The sequence below is a fragment of the Cynocephalus volans genome, chromosome 11, assembly GCF_027409185.1.
Source record: "Cynocephalus volans isolate mCynVol1 chromosome 11, mCynVol1.pri, whole genome shotgun sequence".
In the NCBI taxonomy this organism is placed as follows: domain Eukaryota; kingdom Metazoa; phylum Chordata; class Mammalia; order Dermoptera; family Cynocephalidae; genus Cynocephalus; species Cynocephalus volans.
In genome coordinates, this window is record NC_084470.1 from 70,858,927 (window position 1) to 70,877,709 (window position 18,783).

Genomic DNA, 18,783 nt, shown 5'->3' on the forward strand with positions numbered 1-18,783 from the left:
CTATGTGACCTTTTCAGTCCTTATTTCTGTTTCTGTGAAATTATGTCTTGTGTGGACAGTCAGAATTCTAGAAGAATAGATCTCTGTCAAATAAAGAGTACTGGCTACTTGAAGATGTCCCTGACATGATGGTTGAAAACTTCAGGTCAGGAAACAACTTATTTCTATTTTGTAAATACTTAAGATGTTTGGCATTGGACAGTAAGAATTGTGATGACTTTTTTAATAGTTCAGATGTTTGTTGTAACCAATTCTATGTTGTTATCTATAAGAAGCAAAAATAAAGTTGGCCTAACTTTAAACTATACTAGTTGAATTAAAAAAAATTTTTAAAAAAATGTTTATTGGGTAAATGGCTTGGATAATCCATTCAAGGAAGATCACTTAGTCCAACTCAATGAAGCCTGTATCCTTTGCACCCTGATGGAAACACTGGTGACATGTGAGGCTGTACTTTCCACATTAGACCTTGCTGGTTTGAGCAGACACAGCAACAGCTAGAACCCTAGACAAATTTTTGCAGTGGCTCCAGTAGAGCTGCTGGTGACCCATCTTGTTTTCAGGGTGCAATGAAGAAAAAGGAAAAACATACTAGTTAGATTTTGAGTGAATAAACAATCCTATTTAGTGGTAGATATTTTTATTGAATGTTTGGATGTGGGATAGATTCAACTTGAAAGACACGACTTTTTAATCCCAGATACATCTGAACGTGCATAGCTACAGACTTTATGTCTTTGAAAGACCTTCAGACTCCTCCAGTGTGTGAACTGCGTGCATGTTTTACTATTTTCATCTTATACACCCATGCAGACATTACTAATCAATCAACTCCTTTTGAGCCTTTACTCAGCCTCGACATCTGTGGCTCAGAGCTCCCAGGTGGTTATTATTGCCTTCATTCTTTATAATACCCTCACATTTCGGAAGAGTAAAATAAGCTGCAGAGAAGCTTTGCCGTCAGGATTAGAAGCTGGAACCCTCAGTTTAGAGATTGGTACTATATTAAATTTTACCTGGAATTAGTTTTAACGTCCAGTCCTAAAATAGACACTCTGGAAAATTAGACACATAATAGTTGGTATTAAAAAATGAACAAAGTAGTTCCCATTTCTGGTGTTCTTGTTTGGTACTATTTTTGGTATTATGGTTAGTTATCGATAGTTTCCTTAAAGCACACCATTAATGTGAAATGGAGGAATGAAGTTTTTACACCTAAAATTTAAAAACAAAATTTTGCGAGTATATTTTATCATTGGGAAGGTAACTTTACATTTTCTTAACTGGCTTAAAAATAGAATATTCCTATCAACAAAGTTGAACAACTTCATAATTATACATGAATAAATTGAAAATAGCAGAGTGCAGCAATGTGAATGCTTTTTAGCAGTTTTTCCATTTTTCATATATACAACAATAAATGCACAAAAGTTAATTAAGCTACCAGTAATAGAGAATGCAAAAGAATTGTAAGCTGAATCCCATAAAGTTTTTAAATTAAAAAATAGAATAATTTAAAGATGTATATTAGATTTGGGAGAAAAGGCATTAATTATTATACTAGGTGAAAAAAATGAATGCACGTATTTTTGAATTGTTGCTGTTGGTTAAAAGTAGACAACAAGATGCAGAGTAATAAGCCTAGATCCAGGTAATACTTTTAATATAAGTTTATTGAGGGAGGCATCAATAAGCATATTTGACTAGAAACAGCACATAACATGTATATTAGTTTTGTTTTTAATTAGATTTAGACAGAATTCATTATTTTTAATGGCTTTTCATTAGTGAATAAAAACCATTATTTGGATCTATTGCAGTAAAATAAATTCAAGGTGCATGCTTATTTTCAGCAAAGTACCTCTTATGTATTTAAAGAAACCATTGCTTGGAACACGAATCATCTATAGACAGGCATTTGATATTCTTTGCTTTTAGAAAAAAGTGTAATTTATATGCTCTAACAATACAATTTCTATCTCTTTTTCTCAGGTCAGTTATTAACAGAGAACTATACTGAAATGAGACAGTTGAATTAAATTGCAGAAAAGTCTTACTGACCAGTTACATCTGTTTTTATTTTGACTTTTCAAGTAATATTGCTGGGCATGGGGGTGTGTTGGGGGGGGATTGAATTTTCTCTCAGATTTTTGTTTGAACAGAATAAGTAGTAATGGTCTAAAATTTATATATGTCAGCCAAGTTCTTTGGGCTAATTCTGCTGGAAAGAAACACTGAACATCAAGTGAAATCTCAGGCATGAACCCCAATTTACAGTATTTGCCATTATTTTCATGTGGAGAATTCTACGTGCCTTACACAGGCCGGTTGGAATTAATCTCCAATTGTTTGATTTATTCTTCCTACTGTAGAAATCTGTCTTCCTAACACTAGTCTACTGAATTGTAGCATCTCAAAATGAGAAGAATACAGTGACTTGTTAATGGCACATTGAGGAGGTAAAAGTGGGTTATTTGAATGCACAAATGTGCCATAAATTAAGCTAATAATGTTGTTTCTTAACTACAATTTTTAAAGGTGAATTTGCCCAATCTAATATATTATAAGGTTTTTATATAACTTTAAATAATGAAATATCACCCACGAGCTTGCTGTTTTTTTTTTCTTTAGCTTAGTCTGTCTTTTCTTCCATCTTTGCTCTGTGCAAATTCCTTTCATGCAGAAAGGATGTGACAACAGTCTCAGTATTTTCTACAAACCAGTGCCTATTTCTTGCATCTGTTAGGCGATAGACATGCCCCAAATGCATACCAGTGAATCCAGTAAAATCTGTATAGGAAATTTTAGCCCATTTAACAAAACTTAGATTTTATTTGGCTTCTGTGCAGTTTTGTAAGTGTTCCCCCCCATCTCATTGGCACAGTAACCCCAAAAGAATGACTTTTTGACAAAGGTTAACTGGTAAACCAACATTGGTGGATTACTATTAGCTGAACTCTAAACTTTATTCAGCGCACACGAGTTTTTCCATTAATCCCCATTCTTGGTTCCACCATTCAATCTAGAACACCACATTGTGTTTATCATGACTCCTTAGTCTTCCTTGGTCTGCGATAGTGTTTTAGTCTTTGTTTTTCATGAACTTGAAAAACAAACTTTTTGAGGAGTACTTGCTAAGTAATTTGTAGAACGCTCCCCAATTTGAGTTATTCCTTATGATGAGACCAGAGTTAGGGATGTTTTAGAAAGAATGCCACAGAGGGGATGTCCCCATCTTCTCCCACCCATCCTGTCAGGGTGTTTATGACAGCTACACGATAACACTGCTGATGTTAACCTTTGTCACGTGACGAAGGTGGTGTTTTCCAGGCTTTTCCACCATGAAGTGACTAGTTTTCTTTTTTTCCTGCTTAATTCTTTGCAAACACGTCACTAAATCCAGTTGAAGCTGCAATTAAGCTCCATTTCCCAGAGGAGTCAAATTTTGACTTGGCTTCTGCCGAAGTGGGAAATACCTGGATAAGATGACCAGGGCCTCGAAAACTTCTCTGTCCTTCAGGAAGTGACTCCACTCAAGTGTCATCTCCTCTGTAAGTCCTGTCCTAGAGGAGAAGGGGGCCCCTTCTTTCTCTTTGCATACCGTGAAATACCTGCATCCACCTATCTCAGCCCATGGTTGGGCTACCTGTCTGTTTCCTCCATTGCACAGTCAGTTTCTTGAGAGCCTGCTACACATTTTATCACCCAGTAGCAAAAGTAGTAATCATAGCAGCCACCATTTACTGAGTTTTTATTGTTTGGTTCTGCTACAAGTACTTTATATGGATTATCTCATATAATCCTCACAACCACCCTTTGATGTGGAAACTACATAGGCAGATTAAGTTGTCCAGTGGAACCCCAAGGGAACTGGGGTATCCCTGCTCTCTAGCACCCAGTTTTTAGCACTGTGCCTGGTCCCAGGCAAATGTTAAAGTCAGTATGAGTATTTAAATGAATACAGTGATGGGTCGTTTAACAAGACTAAATTTCCTCCTTGATTGACCTTCTATGATTAGAAAAAATGACAGTTTAAAAAATAATCGTGCTTTACAAAAGGCATTGAAAGCAAATATTATACCTTTTCTTTTAAAAACCCTGGTCAGTCTTGGTGGGCTTGTTATATTGGCACACATATTCTTTCATGCACGTCACATATTTGCAACTTATTTTGCCTTATCACAGTTCTGACTAATTTAATGTATTAATAAAGAAAGAAGTATTTACTTCTGAAGTTGACTTTCTGACTCTTAAGACCAAGGGAGTGAGGAAGAGTTAGTAAGAAGTGAGCAGGTAGACATATCAAATTAAAACCAAAATAATGCACAAAGAACATGCCGTAGTGTCATTAAAAGGCAGAACTCTGCTGCTCTTTAATCTCTTCTTCCAATTCATGTTTTTGTACGCCCAAAAATATGTATTAGGGGCTTACTGTATGTAGAACTCTGTGCTAGGCATTGGAATAAAGTTGAACAAGACATAGAAGGAACCTGTTTCCATAGAGTTTACCACTAATGGGTTAGACAGACATTTAGGAATAAACAGTAAATTACAGTAGTGATAATGAGGTCCAAAGGAAACCAGGAAGCCAGGATAGCACAAAACCCCTGTGTGTCCCTGAAAAAGAGACATTTACACTGAGGTCAGACCTTTAGCCATGCATTTGAGATGTGTTCAATGAATTTGTTAACAGGAACATATTTTTTTTTTTATCATAGGTTAAATGAGAAACAGTTAGATTTCCTTGGCACTTATAGGTTGGTAGTCTGTCTGCCTCAAGATTTCATTCCTACAAGACTCTTAACAGGTGAATGGGAAATTTCTTTAGGCAACCCAAACTGCACTGTGGTTTCTACCCCAGCCCCAATCTCTTTTCTTTGAGAATTCAGCCTTTTATGTTAGGTTGTGATGACTAATTGGTGAGCTGTTCAAATAGGTCCAGCTGCCCAAATGGAAACATCCTACTCATTCTAAGAAAAGAGTCAGTAAGAGGAAACTATAGTGCAGTTGACTTCTCCTCCTTATTTTGATGGGTGATGTCCTACCCCAAAGAGGAAGGCTTCTTGCTGATTGTTTTTTCCCCCAAACTAGGCTTAAGTTAACCACATTTTTTATTTAGTGTCATGTTTTTTACTTAAAAGCATTTATTCAAAGTTCTGAAAAACAAAGCTTTCAACACTGTGAGACTTGTGCAACTGCAAATGATTAATGATATAATTCTCAGTCTTTCATAAAGTGTCTGAACACTAAAGAGATTTATACAGTGTGGAATGGCAATGGTGCTTCAATGTGAAAATAGGTAATCAATACCTGCAAGCTTGGAAAAAGTCTTCTATTTCCTCCATTAATGACACAGGGGTTTTTGCAAGGCAAGGGTGTCTGGAGCATGAAACATTCCAAAGAAGAATTAATTTAAAATCTGAAGTGGAAGATCAGTTTCAATTAAAATTGCACTTGAACGTATATTGGGTAGAAGTGTGAAAGCAAGCATGTAGTCAGCTTAAATCTTCAGATTGTTACCAGTGAATAAATGAATCCCACTGGTAGGAACTCTGATTATATTTTTATAGAGTGCTAAATTATATTTCACCCATGTCTGGAAGGTTATGAGAAATAATATGAATGGCAAGCACTCTTCCAATATTGCAGAGTATTTTTTTGTTATTATTAATAGAGGTAGGGTAATTATCAGGTGTCTGTGTTTTTACAGATGATGGTTTATATTATTACTTCTTTGGAGTCATACACGTTCGGATTTAGTTTATGATGTCCCATAGCATTTCTTTCTGTTGAGTGTTATTTTCTTGAGCTAGTAAGTTTCTAGAAGGCATTTTATACACATAAATACACACAAGTAAAAACATACACACAATATTAAAACATTTCCATACAGGCCCAATTGTAGCTAACTAAAATTCATATTTTGTTCCTATTATATCAACAGCTACTTTATTCAGTTTTTCTGTGGATTCTTTTGCCATCTGGAAGAAAATTCAAATTGTGGACAGGATCAGTGGAGCCATTTATTATGTTCCCTTCCCTCCCTTTTCCTTCACATATATAGATGCAAGAAGAAAGCAAATTTTGGCTGAAATACATGCACACTCTGTCCTTTTATAACTCATCAAAGTCTTAGGGAGTTTGACCAAGATGTAAAACAATGTGAGTGAAAGCCCTTGACATTTCTTAATTCAACAGGACATCTACAGTAAAGAAAATGGTGATATTAATGATTTCTGGGCAGTATTATGGCACTTGTAAATGACTTTTAAAAGTGCCCCAAGGTTGCTAGACCTTTGCTAATCAGGGAGCATGTTCTTTCTGATAGTCTGTTTTATTTTACTGTTTGGGATGAGGATTAGGGAAAATGACCCAGGCGTTAGAGTGAGACTGAGGTATTTGCCAGATAGCAAGAACATGAATCACTTTTTAAGGAGCTATGTCGATTGCTCTTGCAGCCATGAAGCTTTCATTACCATGACTGAAAAGATTTTCTGTGATTGTCCCTTTTTTTCATGGCACCATTATTTATATCTGCTATGAGCTCTATCAGACTCAGGGGAATGAGGAAGCCATGCAGATGATTGTGTGGCAGTAGGATGGACATGGATGTGGGCTCTTACCTTATTAAGGTTTCCTTGTGTCTTCCATTGTACAAGGCCAGGCATATAGTGAGGCCCAAAAATGCTGGCTGATGGGTTGAATCACTTTGGCAATTTGTGGAATATACTAAAAAGCATATGTACTTCACAGGGCCTGGTTTTTCAAAGCCTTGCAGTATCAAATATTGACCTTGCAAAGGACAGGAAATTTTCCCCAGGCTATTGAATCTCTGTTGCAAGATAAGAATTGTAACACAGCAAGGTTGCTGGCTCAAAGACAGACAAGTTACTGATTGATATGTAAAGTTACTAAAAAGCTGCTGGAGGGAAATGGAATGTTTGCTAAATCAAGCCTCTGTTAGTGGATCACTTAATTGCCTAACAGAATGTCATCTGACTTGTTTTTACTGAATGTTACCAACTTCTATTGTAAAACTTGTTAAATGGTACTTAGCAAAACCTCACCTATGTCTCTTCCTGTAATTTCTTGGTCTGGAGAATAAAGGCAGGAAGAGAACCCCAATTCGTGGTTAATTTCCCAAATGGAAGGATGCCTCATGCTTGAGGAAGTTCTAGGATATTAACCCCTTTCTGGGGCTTCTCCCTGCTCAAAAGAGATGGGCTTTGAGTAATCTTTGCTGGCTCCGTCACCCAGCGGAAAAGGGGTGACAGATCTGTCAGAGGCAAAGCAACAGCAATTTATCCTCTTCTATCTGGTATGTAAAGAAATTTAAAGTTAAAAATCCTAGGAGATTATACTTGTATGTATATGTGTATGTGTAGGTATATGTATGTATATATGTAAACTAAACTTCATTGACTGGGAAGCCTTTATTTTATCTTCTAAAAATTATAAAGTTTAGATTTATTCTATAATTCTCAAAAAGGGACCAACCTTAATCTTTCTAGCAAAGGTTGTTTCATTTCAACAGGCTACTCCTGCTTTGTTATGTCACAGGGTTAAAGGCAGGGTGCAGAAAAACCTAAGAGCTTATTATTGTCTACACAGGCACTGCCCCTGAAATATGTTATTTTCAAATAGGGGAGAGAAGCAGTGTGTTTTCTGTACCTCTGTGTGATTGGTACCCATTAGAATTATCCTTTATGGTTGCACTTTCTTCCTCTGTTCCTGTGGCGTATGTCCCCCCCAGAAAGTCTTTATTTATCTGAGTACTGAGTCCCATCTGAAGGCAACTTTATACCTCTGTCTGCTAGGAGAGAGAGGGATTGAGAAGGAGAGATGAGTGCCTTAACACTCAAGTGTACAGACTCTGGCCAGATTGGAAAATCTTTCACAATTAGCAAACAGAAAAACCTGCCTTGCTGCCTCCATCATTTGTAATGACTCTCATCCAGTTTTGTATTGCTTTTAATTTTTAACTTTTTCCCTTTTCTGTTTACAGACTCCTATGAGCTAAGAAGAAAGTTGTGTTTAGGATATCATTCACAATAGCAAAACATGCTAAATCGATTAAAGTGCTTTCTTGTGAATAAATACTCTGTTTATTTTAGGAAACTTATTTAAAAGTTTTCAAAAATGTGAACAACTCTGACAGTCCTTCAGTGCAAATCCCTTTATCTGATTAAAGATAAAGTTCACAAATGTTTGATTACAAATCAAGAAGCGTAGCTATCTTAAATAACACATCTTTTCCGAGATCTTCTTGCTACGTCAAGTAAATGGCTTTGATCTGTAGTCTTTAATATGCTGAGCTCTCTGGAATGGGGATGTGTTGCAAAATGAACTTTGGGAGATGTGGTGCTCAGCTTCCTAAGTCTTATTCATTCCATCCCTGACGCTTGAGCCCTGAGAATTGAGGTGTTGTTTTCTTTCAACAGGTGCCTATGGTCCTGAACACTGGGTCACGTCCAGTGTCAGCTGCAGGGGCCGTCACCAGTCTCCTATAGACATTTTAGACCAGCATGCACGTGTTGGTGAGGAATACCAGGAGCTGCAACTTGATGGCTTCGACAATGAGTCTTCTAACAAAACCTGGATGAAAAACACAGGGAAAACAGGTAGACTCTGGCTTCTTTACCTGTCCACAGATCATCATGGAACTTTTTTGGATGACTCTGTTGTTTACCTTAACCACAACTTGCTCCTTGAATAGTGCACATTTGCTATAGGTAGCCTAAATGAGCCCTTGGTTTGAGAACCAGCTGTGTGACTTTGGGCAAATTACTTAACCATTCTGTGCCTTGGCTTTTAAAAAATATGTAAAATGTGGAGAATAAAATAGTTATCAATCTCATAGGGTTGTAATGATTAAATGAGTTAGTAGATGTAAGGTGCATAGAACAAACTTTCAGAAACCAACCCAGTATGGTAGCCACTAGCCACACGTGGCTATTTAAATTTGTTTTAGTTAAAAATTAAATAAGAGTAAAATTCAGTCCCTTGGTTATACTAGTCACATTTCCAGTGCTCAGTAGCCACATTTGGCTAGTAGCCACCATGTTGGGCAACACAAATAGGGGACATTCTATCATTGCAGAAAGTTCTGTCTGATATCACTGTGCCAAATGTGCCAGTGGAAATACAATGATCCTCCTTGAGATTTTGTTTTGTTAATATTGCTTATTGTATCCGAGTGCTGATGAACCATCTCATCCATTTGTGTATCAGACCACAGTTCAATCCTTCCACTTCTTTTTACTTGTCTTTTGGGGGTTTGTGAGTGTGCAACATCACCTTTTTATCATTGCTAATACGAAGAGCTGCCTCCCTGGTAATTACTGTTGTGCAGCTATCAGTTTATAGATTTTCCACATAAGTAGCAGAGAATGCCTCGCTGTGCCCCATTGTCCAATATGAAAGTAAACACTGGGATGTTATATTACATCTCTGCTTAGTGCTTCCTGGGGTTCTGTTGATGCTTAAAGATATTTGTCATACCTTATTACCTTACTTATAACTTTAGCCCATCATAACAAGTTTTCTCCTGTCTCTCTCTGTCTTTTCTTTTTTTTTTTTTTTTTTCGTGACCGGCACTCAGCCAGTGAGTGCACCGGTCAGTCCTATATAGGATCTGAACCCGCGGCGGGAGCGTCGCCGCGCTCCCAGCAGCACTCTACCAAGTGCGCCACGGGCTCGGCCCTCTCTCTGTCTTTTCTTAAGTGGTTTGCAGTGACATCCTTGGTCAGAAAGAGTTCAGTCTTAGTAATCCCTTTAAGGAGTCTTGGCTGCCTAAAGCCCTTATACTAGGTTAAAATGACTTCGCTCCCAACCCTTTGGTTCCATTCACATTGTAGGTCCTAGAGTTGCCTTTTCTTTTAATGTAACTTTGGGGATCCACTTTCTTTCTTCAAACCAACATTGGTTTGAGATTATTCACAGTCGATTGTTTTGAGTTTGCCTGCCTTGTTCATAGAATTGCTTCCTACTCAGCACAGTGATTCCTGGCTTTGGGTTCTTTTTTATAATGCCCCATAAACAGTTCTTCCTGTCTTAAAACGTGTTCCAATAATGTGATTTGTAATACCTTTTTATCCCACCTCTCTATTCCCTGAGCATAGGTTGTGTCTTATTGTTACAATTCAGAATTTCTTATTTTATATTTCATATGTGTGTGTCCTTCGGACAGCTGCAGCGGGAATATTTCATTTCAGACCATCGGAATATAGTGGCTGAGAGCTTTGCCACACTGGGTGTAATCAGAGCTTGGAGTTGAGTGCCACCTCAGTGCCATATTCCGGAAGCCTGCTAAAGGCAGTTTGCCAGGCTCTCTGATATGGTTTTCTACTTGACTTGCAGTGCTTGACAGCCTTCTGCAGAGATAACACGTTTCAGTGACAGCTTTCAGCTTGGTATCACCAATGACAGGTTTTAGACGTGAGTAGGGTTCACTCAGTGCAAGTTGATTCATGACCTTGGTCTTCCAGAGGCTGATTATCAATCTCTGCCACTTTGCTGACTTGCTAGAGTGATCCACAACTTGTTGCATATCTGTGAGTTCATGTGCTCGAGTTTAGAATACAGTTATCTAAAGATGAACACATCGGTCTCAGAGATTTCAGAAGCACTGTGTTCTGAGAAGCAGAAATAAATCCTCATTACATCTGAAACTGTACTGATTACTGTAAAATTCATGACATAATGCTAGGTAGGCCAGTATCTCATAAATACTCCAAGGTGATTCTGTAGGAGCAGTTTTTTTAAAATGACAACCAGTTATATGCAGTTTGAAACAAGAAGATGGAATTGGGGTTTTTTTGGACTTCTTGAAAGAGTTTCAACTTATGGTGGTTTAGAAACTTATGTGAAGAAATTAACTTGTTCTCTTATTTTCTTTTTGTTGTCAAGGCACAAACCTAGAAACTTCTCTCATTCTGTAGATCTTAGAACACCACAAGTTCATAAATTTTTCAATATTTTGACTGGATTATATAAATTCAGTTGAACAGTACATATAAGTGCAGGATACTGTGTGGCTAAATTAAGGTGCAGTTGATAATTTCCCCAGTGAGTAGTATTGATAGGCAACCTGGATAATTCCTGTTTTTTAAAAAACGAAAACATATATCATTGTACTATAGTTTTGAAAGATGTTACAATTGGGGGGAATGGGATCAAGTGAGTGTGTTATCTCTCTACATTATTGCTGCATGTGATTCTACAATTATCAGAAAAATTAAAAGTTCAATTACAGAGAACCCACATATCATAAGCCACATGATCTGTCATTCTTGCCGTCATGCATTTTATATCCATCTTGCATAGCTAGATAAAGAAAAACTTCTTTTTCTTAAATCATTAACTGTTAAGAAATATATATTTTTCTTCTCAAAAAGTATTTTTTTGAAACTTGTAGTTTCAGAAAATAAATTCAGGAGGAAGTATTTATGTATTTTTTTTCTGATGGAAATTTACAAGTCACTTATCTATAAAATAGGCTCTGTCTGTTCCATATTAAAATATGAATATAGAAAGTTAATATTTAAAGCAGCCTATTACACACAGACAGTAACTTTCCCATAAAACAGTTTAAATGTTCAGATCTGTCTTAACCTCCTGAGAGTGCTATATATCCAATCCAGCATAATCAATAGAGCCACTTGGTTGTACCTATCCCACTTCTCGAAAGTTGTCTAAAATATCTTTACAAGACATATAGCGTCTCTCTATTTCTTCCTGAGGAGGCATAACTGTCTATTGTGCCAGTTCTCATTTGATTTCATCTAAAGTTATTTCCCTTTCTTTCATTTTTGTAGAATGAAAAGATAATGCATTCATCAAGAACATTTCAAGATAATCTTGCTGTTCCTTGCATTAGCTTTGAGCTAAATGATCAGAATTTAAGACTCAGACAGTACTTCTGGTGTATGTTAATAAGTTGTGGCCTCTCATGAATTTTTAACTATTTGGAGGGCTTTGGGAGTTTTTTCCCCTCTACTTTTTCTTACATCCCTCATCAAGGACAAATAGTAAATATGTTTGCCTTAATGCACTTTACTTCCATTTTCCCATTTTACTTTGGTTTACTGTATTTTTTCTTCGCCTGCTGTCTTTCTTTCTTATTTGTCTGCATATACCACAGTGCCTGGCACAGATCGATTCAAGGAGTGGTTGTTAAATTAATAAAAGAAGATGGATGGCAGGAAAACCAGGTGTAGGTAAGTAGGTCAGGAGCCATTTCCTAGTATGTTGCTGACCTCATTAAATTAAGACAAGGATTAGGAGACTTGCATTCTCTTTTTTTTTACCTGTCTCTTGGAACTTTTACAGTAGAGTAGCACCATAAGAACACACAAACTTAGGCTAAGAAAAGAACAAACTATTTGCAGGCTGGTGTAAAGAGAAAAACGAAATCTTAACAACCTTGGTCATTTCCATGTGCTATTGCCCTGAGTGTCTGACCCAGGCTAAGTGTCAGAGGAGGATGTGACTTTGCCTCTCTGCTCAGACACAGGCGTATGGCTCCCCTAAGCATCTGACCTTGAAAGACACTCTGCGTTTTGTGGTTCATGGCAATTCACAGCTGGGGATAACCGCTGGGGATAACCGCTGCCTCTGTGCAGTCCTGAAGAATCGCTGCTCTGTTCCAAGGCTGGTGGAGCCTTACTGAGAGTCAGCATCGGCTGCCACTGTGGGTGCCCTGTAGCGTTTTTGTGGAGATTTTTTTTTTTTTTTTTTTTTTTTTTTTGTCTTTTTCGTGACCGGCACTCAGCCAGTGAGTGCACCGGCCATTCCTATATAGGATCCGAACCCGCGGCGGGAGCGTCACCGCGCTCCCAGCGCCGCACTCTCCCGAGTGCGCCCCCGGCTTGGCCCTGTGGAGATCTTCATGATGCTCGATTTCTCTCCCAAATCGGTGGACTTTAACGCTTACCCCCCACTGAAGAAATGATTCTGCAGTACTGGCATGGTTGCCGAGTGTAACATGGCAATCTTCAGATTGGTGAGGAAGGTCTGGGAAGACTGTGTGTGTGTCTTATCTTTCTGCTCAAGCTTTCTGTTCTGTTGCTATTCTTTCTATTCCATTCCTATGCTTTCTACTCTGTTTTTGTCTAGCTGCGTCTTTCTCCATGTATCTCTGCATGAGCTTCTACTGTTTTCAGCTTCATTTTCTCCCTGCTTTCCTCTCGTGTCTCCTCCTCCAACTTGCCTTTCCTGTGGCACATCTCAGACCCTTGGCCCATTGTGCCTGTTTTCACTCCCTGCTCCTAGCAATAGCCCTTTTCTCTCCCTTCTTCCCATCTTCCTGCCTTGGAGTGGCCCACAGAAGAGAACTGAAGTTTAAAAAATGTTTTTATTTATTGTACCTATGGAGCAGAGATCACAATATCTTAAGTATATTCTCATTTCATTCTCATTTTCTCTTATCCCTGATATTGTTGGATGGGGAGGTCCTGGACAAATGAAAGACACAAATGGTTCCCCAAGTATTTGGGGGGGGGGTTTCCAAACTTGCTTGGTACCAAGTCATTACCTTTATTTTTATTACAGTACCCAACACCTACCTCAATTCTTAACGAACCTTAGTTTATCCTTAATAAATGGAACATCGAAGGTGGATAACAGTTTCTTTTTAACTCTGTTTTGTCTGTGTTATTAATGAATTGGTCTTTTTACTTACAGAGAGGCTCCCGAGCTTTCTGATGGAAATAAAAATATCAGTCAAATAGACAGATGTTTGGAAACTGTGGGTATTTGGCATCATTTATATTGGGTGTGTCCAACCCTCTCTGTGCAGTACCCAGGGACACCTCTGGTTAGTTCAGTGTTGCCCAAAAAGGAAAATTTAATTTTTAAAAAATCCATTCTTCTTTTGGGGAATGCTAAGTGTGCTTGGCTCTTCACTTTATAAGTTTTTGTATTTCAAAGGCCCAAATTCTTGGGTTCTTTCATCCTGTTACTATCTGGTCTTACCCAAATCCTGGAGTCGAATTCAGAGCTGTTTCATTGGATCTCTCTTTGGGTAGATAACACTACAAACTCTCTTTCATGTCTGCTAAGCTCCATTTCCTCTCTGTTATCCCCACAGCCCCAGTCCCTGTGTTCAGGTGGTAGGAACTAGTTTCTGCATAGACAGGAGCCTCATTAACCAATTACCCTGAACTTTGAGGGTCATTTTTGAAGCACTCTTTCTTTTTTAGTATACAGAATTCTCCACTAGACTCCCATCTGTCATATCTCGTATGGTTAAAGGGTTAACTAGTTCACCTTGCTCATCTTGCTGAGACCCAGGATAATCCCATGGCTTTTCATCTCTGGGACATCTGAGATTGCTCCAATTCAACATGTCCAGAGTCTCTTTACTGGATTACCACACTAACCTCCTCAATTTTGTTTGTACCAACCAGCGTTGCTTTCCTCCCAAGCCTTCTCCACATAGTAGCTGTAATAATTGAGTTATTTCCCTAATCTGATCCTGTCTGTCTGTCTCTCCCTCTTTCTTTCTTGTTCTCTCTCTCAACCATATCAAGGACTTCCCATTTCTCTTGGGACAAAGACAGACTGCTCACTGTGCCTGCCTCATTCTCCAGCCTCATGTTACATCCTATTATCTGGGTGCCAGTCACCATGTCTTTCTTCTACACACTTCTATTACCACAGGACCTTTGCACATGCTGTTTCTATCCTGATATTTCTGTTGTCAGTACTTCCCAATGTAGCATCTTTAACCTTCAGCTTAGACCTTGACATCCTCTCCCCTTCTCACATCTGGGGTTGGATGCTCACTTGGTTCCACTAATCCCACTTGCAGGTTTGTTCCTATTGCCTGTTTAGTTCTTCGGGCCTGTCTTTGCCATTGACTGTTAAGTTCCATGAGGGCAGGAGCTATGTCTGATGTACCTACCTTTTCTTCCCTAGTAATTGCTCAGTAAATAATTATTGAATATTTGAAAAAATTAATGCCAGTGGCTGCAGAGAAGTTAGTGGAAGACTGGAACTAGAGCCCATGCCTCCTGACATTGAGACAGGAGCCTCAAGACATTCCCCTGATGGGCACAGGTATTGTGGGAGGTGGTCTGGGGGTCCCATCATTGAGATTCAATAATAGTAAGTTTATTTCTCCTTATAATGTTGAAAATGGAGGTGGGGATAACATAGTAAGCAGCTGGTTTTTCACCCATCTTTTTTTTTGTTTAAACTTTTAGCACCTGCTGCTGTTTACTCAGATTTCGGTGTGATGAACATTTGCTTTAGCCCTGCATGATATACACATGTCGAATTTAATTTAGAAACAGTTGGTTGATGTCCTATAAAGAGAGCTGTGAATGCCAGGTACCCGGCCGTCCCTTCAAGCTCAGGAGAAACTGAATTCCTTATTCACAGTGTGGCTGACTCCCACTCTGTTCCTGCCTCTGTGCACATCCTGGAGCATCTATACCTCAAGGAGAGCACCACACACTGGGAGAGTCTGGTGAAAGCCATGGATCCTCTCCGTGGGATAATAGCCTTTATGAACAACACATACATAAAGCCTGCTTTATGCTGTAATGTCATATATGATATGTCGACCCTTGTGGTCCTCTTAACAAACCTGTGAAGTAACTGCTGTCTTATTCCAATTTTACAGAATAGGAACTAGGCACCAAGAAGTGCAGTCACTTTCTTGTAGATGGACAGTGGCAGATTTAGGATTCAAATTCAGACTTACTGGCTCCAGAGTGCAGCTCTTAAGCTCCATATGTGCACCCAGACTCAGAATTTTACTTCCTATATTAGGAGCGCATAGATGCCAGAGTCCATGGGTGGCTACTGCTATGGATTTTTGGACTCTAGCTTAAGAAGCCTTGAATTTGAAGCCACTAGTTCCTTCCACTCTCTCCATCGTTCTTCTCTGATTTTATCACGAGCCATGTTAGCAGTTTACCCTCCAGAGGGGCTAGTTCTAGAAAGTCCACTCACATGCACCTTTCCTGCCTCCCACTCCTGTCCCATCTGTCTTAGTTCGGGCTGCTCTAACGAAATACCATAAATTGGGTGGATTAACAGACATTTGTCTCCATTCTGGAGGCTAAAAGTTTGAGATCAAGGCAACAGCATATCCAGTGTCTGGTGAGGGCTGCTTCCAGGGTCACAGATGACTGTCTTTTTGCTGTGTCCTCTTATGGTAGAAGGGGCGAGGATCTCTCTCAGGCCTCTTTCATAAGAGCACTAATCCTATTCATGAGAGCTCTTCCCTCAAGACCTAATCACCTCCCAAAGGCCACCTCCTAATACCGTCACCACAGGGGGTAGGATTTCAATTTATGAATTTGAGGGGACACAGATATTTGGTCTGTAACATCACTGTTTTCAGATCTTTAGCTGTTTGCTAATGACTTTCCTAATTTTTGCCTTACCAGTCTCAACTCTTACTGCTTTTATTTTTAAAATGTAAATTAAAACTCATTTTGATTTTTTATTCTTATAGTATTATTTACTGGTTTTCTGTCAGTTTACTTATTTTATTTTAATTTAATGAATTGATTTTAAAAGGAAACTTTTTATCAATACTGTAAATGGAAAAACTGGTGCTATTTTACACGGATAAACTTACTCTTAAAAATATGTCCATAATTTATGAAAATAAATCAAAGATATTCATGCTATTTAGTTCTAGATTAATACTTTTTCTTGTATAAAAGAGGGAAATCAATGAGTATCAGGAAAATGTGGAGGTTATTTTATCGGTTGAACATCCTTAATCCGAAAATCTGAAATGTGAGATGCTCCCAAATCTGAAACTTTTTGAATGCCTATGTGGTGTTCAAAGCAAACGTTCATTGGAGCATTTGGGATTTTGAATTTTCTGATTAAACATGCTAAAATGGGATGTATTCTGCAAATATTCCACTAAAGAAATATTAAGGGATACTCAACCAATAGCATCAAAATGAGATTTTCTTTTCCTTGATGTGGTCAAAAAGATAGAAATAATCAAGAAAAGGAAATATCTTGTTTACTGTGTGTTTTAGTGAATTAATGCATCTCCTCAGCACTTAAGATCTCTTCCCAAGTAGTATTTGGGCCACATCTGTCCTTGCTGTTGTTTCTATTTAATGACACTTTTTATCTTGTTGGAAAGACAGTATTGTTTTAAAATGGAGTGTTACCTGAAAATGAAGAGTCACACCTGTGTGGCCATCCTTTTGCACTGCATACAAGCTCATCCTTGATCCTTGATTCTAGAAATGAGTTTGACAGTAACCACCACTGAGTGTGTGCTTGCCGGGTTCCTGACACTGTGTTATGTGCTTTTCTTCAGTGTCATTTCTTTTCAGAATGATTTTCTTCTGCTATCAAAACAGCCTTGCCAGGTAGGCGTTTGTTATAGCCATTTGAACAATGGTGGAAACTGAGGCATAGAGAAGTCACGTAACCTGCCTAAGGTCACAACACTGTTAAGTGGCAGAATGGGATTCCAGTCATCTGGGGCTCATGCTTGTAAGACATTCTGTGTTCTACAGTAACACCTTTCCCAAACAGTGCAGTGCTATCAGTTGTCATCCGAAAACTGTTACATGATAGCCAGTAAAGTACTCTCTGTCCATTTTTATATGTAAACAAAAATATGAGCCATTTTTGGAAAGGGGTTTGTGTGTGCATGTAGCATGCTGTGTGCTCTGGTGAGAAATACTGTAAAATGAAAAATAAAATTAATGTTTAAGATTGCACAGTTTCCTAATTATGCTTTTAATTATTCATATAAAACAAGTGAAATGACCCCTGACAGACACATAAATGATTTAGGTAAAATCAAATATTTATAAGATGATGCTGAGTCCCTGGGTATGTTGTAACAGATGCACTCAAAATGCTTTGCCTTCATCCTTCTGATGCAAAATGTTATATGTAGAATTTATAACAGGCTGAAAATAAACAACAGTATTTAAGCTCCTACTGAGCTAATGCTTGGGTATTTTGACATTGGAACTAAAGGTATATATGGTGGGTATAATATAATATTTTTAGAAGATATTGTACAATATATAAATATTTTATAATATTTTAGATAATATTTTATCCTCTAAAATACGATATTTTAGGGGTCATGAAATGACAGGCGCCCTGACCTTTTTTACATTTTAGAATGGTTAAAAAAAATCAAAAAGAAAATAATACTGCATGATGTGAAGATTTTACCAACGTCAGATTTCAGTGTGGATTAATAAAGTTTTATCAGAACATAGCCTCATTCATTCATTTACATATTGTCTTTGGCTGCTTCTGTGCTACGAAAATGAGATTGGCAGAGACCAAATGGCCTGCACAGCTTCAAATGTGCAGGCTCTTTACAGGAAAAGTTTGCCGGTCCCTGTTCTAAAACATGTCCAACACAGAGCAAAGGTGGAACGATGCTGTAGCATGTTTAATTGGCACAAGAAACACTAGCTTTTACTTCATTTTATCCTTTAATTTGCTACCTCACTAATTGAACATTAATTGTATAGTTTTTCAGAAGTTAGAAAAACTGCCTTTTGAATGCAATAAAAGGGGATTTATACAAGCAGGGTTCCTCCACTTGCTTTTAACGCTTCCTTTATACAGAGAAGTACTGAAACTAATTGCACTGTTTTAGAAATGGGCCATTAGTCTAGCCCCTATCTTTTATGGAGATCTACTTTTCATGCAGAATTTCTCTTTAAAGCTTTAACTGGAATCTTTTTAAGAAGAGGAGACAATGAGAATGTGAGAGCTTTCTCACAGCTTACACAAGCTTGGCTTTTGATCACAAATCATTCAGTA

General features: G+C 38.1%; 1 protein-coding gene and 1 pseudogene across 1 annotated transcript in view; one reads left to right on the forward strand and one right to left on the reverse strand.

Annotated features, from left to right (window-relative positions):
• Window positions 1-384: 384 nt before the first annotated feature.
• Window positions 385-552, reverse strand: LOC134390288 (small ribosomal subunit protein uS14-like; annotated as a pseudogene).
• A 255-nt stretch (window positions 553-807) lies between these two features.
• Window positions 808-18,783, forward strand: part of LOC134390120 (receptor-type tyrosine-protein phosphatase gamma-like) — a 228,059-nt gene continuing 210,083 nt past the window's right edge. The window contains exons 1-2 of the mRNA XM_063113408.1: window positions 808-997; window positions 8,442-8,621. Coding sequence (XP_062969478.1) covers window positions 808-997; window positions 8,442-8,621 — 370 coding nt within the window. The remainder of the gene's footprint in view (window positions 998-8,441; window positions 8,622-18,783) is intronic.